The sequence below is a fragment of the Brachyistius frenatus genome, unplaced genomic scaffold (assembly GCF_029030835.1).
Source record: "Brachyistius frenatus isolate BFR_SWC_R1_liver_20210118 unplaced genomic scaffold, ASM2903083v1 Contig_500, whole genome shotgun sequence".
NCBI lineage: Eukaryota > Metazoa > Chordata > Actinopteri > Embiotocidae > Brachyistius > Brachyistius frenatus.
The window spans coordinates 56,015-68,469 of NW_027211099.1; the positions used below are offsets into that span (position 1 = coordinate 56,015).

Below are 12,455 nucleotides of genomic sequence, written 5' to 3' on the forward strand. Positions count from 1 at the left end.
GTGTTTCCCTAAAAACACTGCTTGCAAATCCACCACAAATCCATTCAGTCACACACTCACCTGTCATTTACGTCTGATTTCAATCCTTCCTTTCCAAGTCATCTACTGAACCTCTCTTTACACCAACAACCGGCACACGTCTGACCATCAGACATTCCTCAGACAGACTTCAACCCGACTTCATCATCATCACTGACAACACACATCTGACTGTTAGCTGAAAATTCCTGGAAGCCTTCAGAGATGTATATCTAAGAGGAGGAGGTGAATCCACTGGTTCACAGCGCTCTCTGTTGGCCACGATTCGACTGTCATCTTTTTCTCTTTTTCTTTTTCTATCCTCATTACTGGAACCAGCAGCTCAATCAGCTGCATTTTCCCTCTCACATGTGGTTGATTTTCTGTTATACTGGAGATGCAGCGGTTCTGCAGTGGAGGCGCCGGGTCTGATTAGTTGATGATTAATGGTGTGTGTGTGTGTGTGTGTGTGTGTGTGTGTGTGTGTGTGTGTGTGTGTGTGTGTGTGTGTGTGTGTGTGTGTGTGAACTCTGAGTGCATGAATCTATAAGCAGTGGTCCTCCTGCATATTTTTTTCGTTAAGTTTTAAATAGGTAAATAAAACTGTCAATACTGTATAAAGTAAAACCAAAACACAACAACAAAGAGGAGGATTTGTGGCTGGCAGTATTTCAAACATCCATGAAGAAAGTGTTGTTTTTTCCTGAGAGTCTGTAGGTCAGATGAAGTCCAGATGAAGCGGACTTTCATTAAATTATCAACAAGCTGAGCATTCATTTTGTTTGTTAAAGTCTCCTCTGCTCATTTTCATGTTTTGTTCCTGAATCCTCTTGTCTTACTTATTGGATTTTAATTTTCCAGCCAGCTGCAAAAGACATCAACGTGTGCAGAAGTCTGTCTTTCATCAACTTGCCTGATGATGTCGGACACTAACGAGACGCTCCAGAAGAAACTTCTGTCTCGGTAAGCGAACGTCCCTGCTGCTGTCTTCCTCCACACATAAACTGCTGTCAGGTCGGAAACATCTGGAATCACAACCAGTGACATTCAAACAGGTCTGATGATGCACAAAAAACACAATAACACCAAAGACATAATGGTGGGTTTTTTTTGCCACCTACAGATTTGCTGTTTCACTTTGTCTTCCAGATGTTTCTGTAAAAGACAAACTCATCTTTTCGAAGATGTTCGCATTGATAACATAGTCTGAAGTCTTCACTGATTAATTTTACTGTAGATCTAATAGATGTTTTATTGCAGTTTTATCATGGGATGGACATAACACTTTACTTTCTTTAAATCTTTTAAATTTATAAACATTAGATTTGAGTGGCTGTCATGTCTTTAAATCTGTATTAATAATCTAAAAAAAAAAAAAATCCCTTATTATAGCAGAGAAATAATCTCATTATTTGTTGATATCTGTTGAAAACGTTTCACCTGTCCCTCGGTGTGTTTTTGCATCAATATCCAGCTGACGCAGCGTTTACTCAGGTATTAAACACACAACCTGAGTTATGTAAGAGTGATGTATACTCTAGTGAGTGATACAGAAAAATGGTGTTTGCTGTAATTTGCTGAAACCACTCTACTCGCTCTTTTTCCGCTGTTTGTGAACGACTAATACAAACAGCAGCGACCATAAAACAGCACTTTGTCACCGCTCTGAGCTTTATCAAACCACTCTAATGATTTCCTTTGAATATTCTCCTTTTCCACCTCCATTCGTGTCGGATCACCGTGGTCCATATTCGGCGGGAACTTGTGTTACTTCCTCTCAGCCTCTGTCCACATGTTGATGAGGCTCAACTTGTGTAATCTGTCTGCAGACTCCACTCAGGGTCCAACGCCGCAGCGTACATCCAGCCAAAAGGGCCTCGTTGCTATGTGAGTCATCGCCTCACTCAATTTCCATGACGACGGGGGCAGATGACATTCACCATCTATCAGCATATCTGTGGCACGCAGGAACTTTGGGGTTTTATGCCGCTCTGCGTCTCGCCCGAAGGCTGTTTGAAGGGATGATGGATGCTGATACGAGGTGATCGCACCGCGCTGCTGTTTGTCAAATATAACGGAGCATCGCAACATTTATATTCATCAGTTTACAAAAGTTAACACAAAAAACATTTAAATATACAGTGTATTATTATTGACATAAAAATGACAGTGGAACCAACTCATATATAAAATAAAGAATAATTAAATACAGTAAACAACAGTTAACAATATCCATCACATCATGACCTTGTTATTGCAGTTTTTACATATTCATATACACATATAAAAAACATCGTTAAAATTATGCTAATTGTAATATAAATGGAAAATATACCCAAGAAAAAACGTGTCACTGTTTCAATATTACAGTACAATCAGAGCACCTTGACCAAAAATAATTAAACAATAAAATGTATTTGAACGACATCTTTTCAAGTCTATCTTAAAACGATATTAAAATGTCCATATTTACATTCAAAGAATTATTGTAATGTCCAGTGTCGAAAATACTCCAAATCTGGGCCTACTGCTTCACGAAAATAGAAATAAATAGACAAATTAAAATAGAAAAAAATAACAAGACTGGTTAAAGTATGTAGTACACCCTTCAGTCCACTAGAGGGATCCGGGTCACGGGTGTGGTTTTCCTCTCGCTTGACGTGAACACGCGTGTTAGACCAGGATGTTCTCATTTCTAGGGTACAAAGAGTGATGAAGTCCATGAAGAACGGAGGTTGGTGGAGGACTTTCACTTTACTTATGCGACATATTTAACTCATGTGTCTTTGGTTGTGTAAAATTACTTATTTGAACCCAAAGCTTGATGTTTTTCCAATCTTAACCGAGTAGTTTTGGTGCCTAAATTATGACCCTGTCACGTTTAACCCCACCTTAATTTCCTAAACTTAACCGTGTGGTTTTTGATGCCTCGGTGTCCTGCAGTGGACTAGCAGGTGTTTTACATGCTTCGCTGTGATGCCGGTATGCGTGACCTGCATATTCACCCTGTAGTCCACAGCTCATCTCTGTCTAAGCGTGTGCCGCCGGTATCTGTCCCGGGATCTTGGTCCGCTGGTCCGTGGTGTTTCTGGGACTGGAGTTGGCGCCGCTGGAGCGAGTTTCCGCCGTGCTCGTGGTTCTCTGGATGAACTGGAGGAAGTTCTCCTGAAACGAGCCCTCCTGGCTGGAAGCCCCGAACTCCACCGGCTGGGTCAGGCAGCAGCGCCGGAACTTCACCAGCTCCTCACGGATCTGTCTGTTCAGCAGCCCGTAGAAGAACGGGTTCACTGCGAAGGAGGAGTAGGCCAGCCAGGTGACGGCCTCCTCCAGGTCCCCCGGGCTCTGCATGGAGCCGGTCAGAGACATCTGCAGGTGGAAGATGAAGTACGGCAACCAACAAAGCAGGAACTGGCCCACGATGAACACCAGCGTGAGCGCCGCTTTGCCTCCGCTGAAGGCCCTCTCCGGAGACAGCCTCAGGGGCAGGGAGCGGGTGGTGGTGATCATGGTGGTCTGGCTGTTGATGGAGTCCGAGCGGTCCTTGGCAGGGCTCGCGTTCACCCACGTTGGCACGGCAGGGACCTGCTGCAGGGCGGCAGAGCGAGCCACCTTGTACACGCCGCAGTAAACGGCGAATATAACCACTGCGGGAGCCAGAAAACAAACCACGCTGAAGAGCACGGCGAACACTCCTCGGAGGCGACTGTGGCTCGCGTGGAGGGAGCAGTGAGCGGCTGCGATGGAGCTGTGGTGTCCGTAAGCCGGCCACCCGAACAGCGTGACCAAGGCTAGGAGGAGAGACTTGACCCAGATCAGGAACATGACTCCGATCGCAAGGTTGATGGTCATCTTCACCTCGTAACGCATCGGGTGGACGATGTAGAAGTAGCGCTCCACGCTGATGGCGGTGATGGTGAGGATGGACAGGCAGATGAGGAAAACATTGAGAAAGATGTAGACCTGACACTCCAGCACGGTGAACACCACGGTGCCAAAGAAGGGCGAGCTGGAGATGATGCCCAGCGGCATGAGGAGGATGGCACACAGCAGGTCCACCGCGCACAGGTGGCACACGAAGGCGAACCGCTTCAGGTGGGGAGCCCGAGCGATGGCCACCATCACGCCGGTGTTGGCCAGCAGAGCGATGAGGTTGAGGGTCACCATGCAGAACAGCCCGAAGAGGTCTTTGATCTGCGACTGGGAGCTGGTGACCACGCCCACGTCGGCGGGCACCGTGGGGTCGGGCTCCCACAGCGCCGTGGTGAGATTCGGAGCTGAAGCATGAGACGCGGAGGCTCTCATGGGGCCCGTCTTGTCGGCCATTATTCGCTCACACGGTCCTCCGTTTGTGTCTCGAAGGTCTTCGTGTGTGGACGTCCTGTGGTGAGAGGACGGAGAAATAATTATAAATCAGCCATAAACATTTCAACTGCCTTCATCTACCTATGAAACATGATCTAATATTATGTCAATGAACTGATTAATATATTGCTTGTAGCACATTTTTTTAAGCGTGAACAGAATGATTTATGGGCAGATTTCCTGTTCACAGTAAAGTTACAGTCCTGGTGTGAAATCCGTGCCGGCCTCCATTCAGAGCCACTTTACACTGCTGGTAAAGATAAGAGCTGTGAGAGTCCTAACCAATCTTCTCCTTCAGTAGTCGAAGCCCTCGGCTACCAGCGATATTTGATTTTGTATTTTTTTTTATTTTACAAGCAGTCATTTGAAAAATATTTGTTTTACATAACATCTCTGAATGCATTACTGACTCTTCTGCTTCATTTGAGAATCAGATAAAGGAGTGACACAGACTGTCATGAAAATAGACGTATTACATCCAAACAAAAGACAGTTTTTATTAATAAACAAAAGCTAATGTGCATATGAGTTTTTTTCTCAACCTATTTTCAAAATAAACTGACATTATAAATCCACTAATATGGAGGAACTGTAAGTCTTTCCTTTTTATTAGAAGGAAGGAATTCACCTGTTGCACGAATTATGCATTTTCAAGACAAAGATTTTATCATTTTATTTTGAAAAACTAAGATAGATTAAAAAGTTCTGTTGAAAAATGTGCATACTTGCCACTGATTGATCAGGATGCTGTGGAGCACCTTAGAAAGCATCTGCTTTCATATCTGCGTGCCAAAACATATTGATTGACTGCTGATTAAAAGTAAATATTTCATCTGAATTTTCATTAAAAACACATGCAGCATTTAACAAAAAAAGAAGATTATGCATAAAATTGACTCACCCATGATGCACTCTGTTTGTGATGTATAGTTCAAAACAAACAGGTCAACCAGAAGTCTGACATCACACAGCTCCTCCTCAACTGACGCATACTTTTATTCCCACGCAGAAAGTAAATTGTTCACTCCTTCACTTGAAAATCTAAGTTATTAAGAAGAGTTAACTCTACGTCTGAGGTTTGGTTCTTCTGTAAAGATGCTCCAAAGTTATCTTACATGCTTATTCCTTATTAAAAAAGCGCTGCTCACTGGTTCCATGTTGCTTTCAGCTGGTAAATTGTTCTCCTGCTGTGCCCTCATCCCTCCAGCAGCAGCCTCACTCCTGTGTATGGCAGTGACTGTCACTCATTGTATTGTGTGATTGTGTGAGTGATGGAGGCTTCTTTTTCTTTTCTTTTTTTTGTCTTTTCAAATAGACAGTCCACTGTCCCCCTCCACAGCGCGTCTCCCCTGGGTCCTAATGACCTCCAGATTGAAGAAGAAATGCACATCAGCCTCATGCAGGCGGCTCTCTTTAGTTTTTAAACTGGTTTTGGTCTGATTTTAGAATTGGTTTTGGACTTGTTATAAATTGGTCTTAGATGCGTTTTTTTTAAACAGGTTTTAGATTTTGTTTGGACTTTAGTTTTCTAACTGGTTTTGGACTTGGTTCAGAACAGATTTTGGACTTGTTATAAACTGGTTTCAGATGGTGTTTGATTTGGTCTTTAAACTGGTGTCATACTTGGTAAACGGTGTGAATGTGTGACACTAAGTTTGTGTGTCCACCTTGAAACTGTGCTGATTGTTTCAATCTTCTGTGTGTGGAGTTCAACGTGTGCGTGAAGCATCCACCTTTTAGAAAAAGGTTTAATAAGATCGGTATTATTCGAAAACACCTTAAAAGCAACCATAAACATGAAAAGCCTTCAAGAGCAAAAGGAAAGACGCTGCAAACAGTCGGAGGGGCACTTCAGTTTATTACCTTCTCACAGGTTCAACTAGTGGCATAGTGCAAAGAGGCTGAGGCAATTTCATCTGAAACAGAGTTGCTCATTACTGACACCAAGTGGTGGCTGTAGACACAGCTAGAGGACCACTGCAAGGAAAAGCAAGTCAAGACTTTTTGTAAATAGCTCAAGAAAACACGAGATTTGTAACAGTTTTAGCCACAAATTCAACTTTATATCTCTGTAAAGATGTATGTGCATAAGGTGCCATTAATGCGCCTGCTCTACTCTATTGTTATTATCATTAAGGATAACTGTAAAGGCATGCGGCAAATCCTGCTAAATATCCAACATATCTTCTTCCTGAAGGACAGGGCAATCCTTTCATTACCACTTCAATAAAAAAAAAAATGCAATATCTAAAAAGTAAAGTCAAACTAGAACTGAAACAGTAAATACAACACAAAGTGCAGTAAGTAGTTCAAGAAGGAAAAGTGTGCAAACATCAAGTCTTTTGAACATTATAGTCAGCAGCAGCAGGAGCAAGAAATGTGGAAGAAGGGCTGCAAACAAGCTGATCATACATTCATACACTCTGATATCCATTGCTTTAAATAAATGCAGGTGCATAGTTTGACTTAACTATTTTTTATCTTGTACAAATTTTACCTCATGATTATTTTTTCAACATGTTTTAGTTGCTTTTCTGCTCTGGATGACTGAATCTGGGTCATTAAACATTCAAAGTAAAATATGCCAGTCGGAGGATAATAGTGAGAGGTCACCATCTTTTTCATGGTTAAGGAAATAGTCATTATAGTTTGTTAGCATGTGCATTAACAGGAATGCAATCTATTGAAAAACGCAGGTTTAAGGCACAGAAAAGAAGGATTTGTTGGTAGGAACACCGACAGTCAGCGTGATCGTCACAACAAATAAGAAAACAGCATACCGAGTGTTGACGGAAGCCCATGACATAGAAACAATGACGAGCTTTTTGTATGCTTCATTCTTTGATTTGATTTATCAACGCATCTTCAGCTCCAGCAGGTAGCGGATGCGACACTGGTTCTCCTTGTAGATGAGATATTCACTGTTGCTGAAGTGGCTGTTCTTAAACTGGGGCTGGTCGATGGGCGGACCCTGCGGCACGGCGACCTGCTTCCCCTCCAGGGTGATGGAGACGTCCTGGGAGGGATCTGAAAACACAACAGTTGACAAACACTTTGCAAGTGCACGGGTTTCTTAAAAGAACTGCAATTTTTTTATCCTTGACTTGCAATTTTTGCTAATTCCTGCAATTTTCCTGCAAAAAACATATAAAACTCTGCAAATAAAATCACAATTTTTAGGAAAAGCCGCTGTAAAATCATACATTTTTAATCACAGCAAACACAGAAAAACTCTGTGGAGGATCTGATGCATAAAACGGAGGAAGTGTCGTACCTGGTTCCACGTTGCCTCGCGCCACCACACAATCATAACCTGCAGGAGCCTTCCTCAAGGACGGGTTGTCTTTGGTGATCGTATGCTCTTCACCGAGAGCTACCTCAGTCAGAAACATCACGCCAGTAGTTTTAGAGGGGCGCACTAAAAATGAAAGACAGAAACGTGTGATTCAAATACAGAATTATGATTGAAATAAATGTCAGTATTATGTTTTTTCGTCCCTCCAGACTCACCGTAAGCTGCAGACTTGCTGTTTTCAGATGCAAAATAGATACCGCGACCGACGCGGCCTCCCGAGTGAGGCATGATCCTCAGACCACTCTTCAGGATGGCCGCCACCACCGCGATGTTTGTGCCGTGCCACAGCAGGCGGCGGTTCTCCAGGCTGTCGTTCTCCTTGAAGCGCGGCCCCTGAAACATGGAACATACATTATGAGTGAAATCACAGAGCTTTGGTCCTCTGTATTAAAACTGGGCGCACTGCCTACCTCTGACTCTCGATCCACCTCCCAAACATTCAGAATTTTGGGTTTACTGTATTCATCTGAAGTCTCTTTCAGGTATTTTTCTATGATCTGCAAAAGCAAAAAAAACAAACAAGAAATAAACAAACAAACAGAACAACAAATATTGACATACAGAGTCTCAGAACAGTCCTGACGGTACGAGGCCTTCGTATTCACCTTGAATGTGTCCGTGTCCCTGTCTATCAGATTGAGCATGCACTTGAGAGAAGTGTAGTCCTGGTCCAGAGGGTGAGGAACCGTCTCGATCATCTCTTCCTGAGCCTTCTCGGTCTCTGACTTCAGAGTCTGAGCCAGCTCGATGTCAGCCAGCACCTTTATGAAGCATGTGAAAGGGAGGCGACGTCACAGAGAGGCAGCTCATTCCAACATGTTCGCCACTGAGCTGCATCACCTCTTCTTTTAACAACACTCTGTAAACGTTTGGGAACTGAAGAGACCAGTTTCTGGAGTTTAGAAAGTGAAATGTGGTCCCATTCTTGTCTGATATACAGTTTTAGCCTGCATTTGTAGATGTAACTGTTGACAGACAATGGATTTCTGAGGTGTTCCTGAGCCCATGCAGTGATTTCCATTACAGAGTTCTGTCTGTTTTTAATGCAGTTACACAGTTAGTGTTGCACAACTTTTCCCGTCTTTTGTTGCCCATTTTTTGAGACGATCAAATTCAAAATGAGCACGTATTGTTAATAAAACAATATAATTTCTCAGTTTCAACATTTGATATGTTGTCTTTGGTCTATTTAAAATTAAATATGGGTTTATGATGATGAACAAATCACCACATTGTTATTATTTACATTTTACACAGCGTCCCGGCTGTTTTACAAACAGGGTTGTAAAAGAAAACAAAAACACCTCACCATGAGCATTTCTTTCTTCTTCATCACTATCTCCGTGTCGTCGATGGTTGGCGGTCTGGTCCTGCCAAAGTTGTGTGGGATGGTGGTGAAGAACTTAGAGGAGAGTTCTTCCAGGCGTCTTCTTCCACCTCTTTGGGTCATAGCTGCTTCAATCTCCTCCAAAACATCAAAGCCCTTTGCAATCTGCACTTTACTGAGTTTGCCCAAAGGCATCTTTTTGATGTCTGTATAATAGCCACACACACAAAACAACAAACAATCAGACTATTATTGGATGTTTTCTTCGTTTTTGCTGAGAAAAGGCATTTTGAACAGAGTATTTTGTAGATTTTAAGATGCAAACAGTGGTTTTACTAACGCCCATGACACTGATTAGATAGATCCAGAGGTCTGAGATAAGCAAATGCAGACTTCACCCTTTGCTTGCAGCAGCAGCAGTTAATCATTTATAAGTCAAATTTTGTCCTCGTTCATCTCCTCGTCTCAACAGGGACTCGAGCACATTGGGCGTGTTACACAACAGGTGCTTTATGCTCACTGAGCCTTTAGAAACTAGATGAACCTGTTTGTCCGAAGTGGTGGTTGACTTGAGAGACACCCACCTAAGTTCATGCATTCCATCGCCTCCTTGAACATGTCGTTACTGAAAATGAGCGTGATGAGCTTCTGCGTGGCTTCGTCGAGGTGGCAGGGCAGGAGGTTCTTTGTAATCTGGACCGTCCTCCCGTCGACACTGTCCACCTGCAGGGAATCAAACACGCATAATATCAACGCTCTAAAACATCTGGAACACATTCAGCTATTTGTAGTGTGTCGTGGATGAAGGGTTTCATATTCACCTTGACCTCCGCATCCTGCTCTCCGTCCACCTCGATCAACGTGTACTTCCCGGCATGAGACACAAAATCCGTGCGGTCGCTCCAGTTGTTCTTCGTCTTGTCCTTAAACTTTTTCTCAAAGTCCTTCACGGCATTCTCGGGTTTATCAAACGGATTAAGTTTGCTTTGTCCCACTTCGCCCTAAATTTACATCAGAGATGAAGCAATCAGCGGCAATCAAAGAGGATCCTGCTAACATGAGCGGGACGAATGTCTGGAGGTCAAATAAGAATTTGAAGAATTAATTAAGGTTGTTTTTTTTAAGCCCTTTGAATCATGCAAAGGATAAAGATAAGAGCTGCAACTTAGTTGATCAGAAAATTAATCGGCAACTATTTTTTGAGTCTTTTTTGGATGAAAAAAATGCTTCAACTACATTTCCAGCTTTCTAAATATGAATATTTTCTGGTTGTTTTAGTCCTCGGTGATAATAAACTGAATTCTATCTGGTTGTGGACGGTTGTACGGCTGCACGTTGAACTTTTGGAAACACCGCTCAACATCAGAGTTGCAGTCCACTGATACTGTGCGTACAATAAAAGGAGGAAAACATGTCTTAAATAGATGTTGGAGATGCTGATATTTAAGATTTTAAAAAGATAAATGATCAAAACAAAGATTATATAATAGAAATCCACTGTAGGACCAACTTACCACTCGGCCCCATCTGTTCCATGAAAAGTATTTGTTGTTTTCTTTAATAATCTGGATGACATAAAACTTATTGTTGTTGTGTCCGATGTTTGTCTGATTGAGCATGCAGTCGTAGTCCTCGTGCACCTGCAGGAGACAAACACAACATTTATTAAGTCTGTTTGATTCCTTTGTAAATGCCATGTAGTGTAACGTGTGGTGTCCTACCTCTCCGGAGGACAGGGAGCAGTGTTCATCCACCTTCCTCCGGCCCTTCTCCTGGGACCCCGCAGCCAGAAGGGCCTCTTTAGCGGAGGTGAAGGCGTCCTTTGGTTTCGGGGTGTCGGGCTCCTTCTTCTCCTTCTTCGCCTTCTTGCCTCCCGCTTTCCCCGCAGCAGCAGCTCGTTTCTTTGGCGCCATGTTCCTGACGCACAGCCCTGCACACAAACTGCCCACGTTGGTTTGATGCCTGGACAAGCTGAGACAAGCTGAGACAAGCTGAGACATGCTGAGACATGCTGAGACATGCCTGCACCTGTCAGCTGGTGTCAGTGAAACACACACATGAACTGAACTACTGAGTGACAACCCGCTCGGCTTCACTGATCCTCAATAACACCTGAGGAGTTTGGTTGTTTTGGAGGGCAGCTGCAGCCTCCACCCTTCCGCGTTTATCCCGGACACGACCTGGATTTAGGAAACTCACCTTTTTAATGAGCGCTGTTTCTGCAGCAGTCAGACAGACAGGTGGACACTCAGACAGTCAGACAGACAGACGGGGTGTCCTCGGTCCTGCAGCGGAACTCAGATTGTAGCTGTGATATTGAGGAAGTAAAGATCCAGTTAACTGGAGAGGAAGAGGTGGAGCTGAGCTGTACTCCTTCTTTTCCTCTGCAGATGGAGTCGATGGTAAATCCAGTCATATCTGACGGCTATAGCGCCCCCCAGCGGGCTTAATCTGCGACGACGGCTTCTTATTGAGGCTCATTAATGACCCGTAGCTGCATACATACTGTACATGTACTCCAGGTGATTCTGCAAAGGTTAGTTCACATTTTCCTTTTAAAGAACAGAAATCTGATCAATGGTCCACAACATTTACTTAAATATGTAGTTTCACAGTCTGTATTTATGTATTGAAGTATTTTGACCTTTTACTTAAGTAAAAAAATAAAATACAGTAATGTAAAAATACTGCATTACAAATACAGAATTATCAGCAGCAAAATGTAGTTAAATTATTAAAGTAAAAGTGCTCGTATCGGCCCCGGTTTGTTCAGTATTGTTGTTTTGAGGCGATTTTGGTTTGTGGTCGCTGTTAAGTGGAGCTGCAAAATGAACAGTTTGCTGTATCTGCATGACAAAACTATTCTGTTGTCCATTAATCCAATTAGAGCAATAACAGTTTGAAGGGCCAACATTTTTATATTGCAGCCTGTATTTCTGGTTTTGATAAGGCATCTTACAGTTATGTAAAGAATATTAAACCTCCTTAAAAGGTCCCAAAAGTATAGAAAGAGAAAGAAAATATTTCATGACCTTTCGTTTCCTCATCGTCTTTCTACTTTGATCGTACAATCAGTGTAAAAGTCAGCAACACTTTCCTAAAAATAAACTTGAAGAGCAGCTTCTCTTTGCTGAATTCCCAAAAGAATGGTTTCCTGAAGTGTTCCTGAGCCCATGCAGTGATTTCCATGACAGATTTATGTCCGTTTTTATTTTATATTTATATTTATTATACAATTTAATTTCTTTATTGTCTTTGGCCTATTTTTACTTAAATATGGGCTTACATGATTTGCAAATCATCACATTCTGTTTTCATTTACATTTTACACAACATCTCAACTTTTTTGGAAACAGGGTTGTAAAAAAAAAAACAATTTAAGAAAAGCTTTTC

At 42.7% G+C, this 12,455-nt stretch overlaps 2 protein-coding genes across 4 annotated transcripts; both read right to left on the reverse strand.

Annotated features, from left to right (window-relative positions):
• Nucleotides 1–1,256: 1,256 nt before the first annotated feature.
• Nucleotides 1,257–5,600, reverse strand: gpr61l (G protein-coupled receptor 61-like). Of its 3 annotated transcripts, none has more exons than XM_069687897.1 (3): nucleotides 5,282–5,600; nucleotides 5,110–5,162; nucleotides 1,257–4,396 (listed from the first exon to the last, which is right to left on the reverse strand). In XM_069687897.1, exons 2-3 carry the CDS (start codon nucleotides 5,148–5,150, stop codon nucleotides 3,049–3,051), a joined length of 1,389 nt encoding a protein of 462 aa, XP_069543998.1. In that variant the 5' UTR covers nucleotides 5,151–5,162; nucleotides 5,282–5,600; the 3' UTR covers nucleotides 1,257–3,048. The 3 variants fall into 3 exon arrangements, with proteins under 3 accessions (XP_069543998.1, XP_069544000.1, XP_069543999.1); XM_069687899.1 differs by having other exon boundaries at nucleotides 5,106–5,162; XM_069687898.1 differs by lacking the exon at nucleotides 5,110–5,162.
• Nucleotides 5,601–6,221: 621 nt separating this feature from the next.
• On the reverse strand, nucleotides 6,222–11,411 carry parp3 (poly (ADP-ribose) polymerase family, member 3). Its single transcript, XM_069687894.1, has 11 exons — nucleotides 11,262–11,411; nucleotides 10,784–10,992; nucleotides 10,577–10,702; nucleotides 9,884–10,063; nucleotides 9,647–9,785; nucleotides 9,045–9,268; nucleotides 8,341–8,496; nucleotides 8,146–8,232; nucleotides 7,891–8,068; nucleotides 7,655–7,798; nucleotides 6,222–7,407 (listed from the first exon to the last, which is right to left on the reverse strand). Exons 2-11 carry the CDS (start codon nucleotides 10,973–10,975, stop codon nucleotides 7,235–7,237), a joined length of 1,599 nt encoding a protein of 532 aa, XP_069543995.1. The 5' UTR covers nucleotides 10,976–10,992; nucleotides 11,262–11,411; the 3' UTR covers nucleotides 6,222–7,234.
• Between the last annotated feature and the right edge of the window lie 1,044 nt (nucleotides 11,412–12,455).

Bases quoted from the DNA above. Each gene is read 5' to 3' on its own strand.
- gpr61l (XM_069687897.1), bottom strand. From the start codon at position 5,150: ATGCTTTCTAAGGTGCTCCACAGCATCCTGATCAATCAGTG. The intron at 4,397-5,109 runs GCAAGTATGCAC...CTCTCACCACAG, and splicing joins AGCATCCTGATCAATCAGTG to GACGTCCACACACGAAGACC.
- parp3 (XM_069687894.1), bottom strand. From the start codon at position 10,975: ATGGCGCCAAAGAAACGAGCTGCTGCTGCGGGGAAAGCGGGAGGCAAG. The intron at 9,269-9,646 runs GTGGGTGTCTCT...GCTATTATACAG, and splicing joins GATGGAATGCATGAACTTAG to ACATCAAAAAGATGCCTTTG. The intron at 8,233-8,340 runs GTGAATACGAAG...TTGCTTTTGCAG, and splicing joins GGGACACGGACACATTCAAG to ATCATAGAAAAATACCTGAA.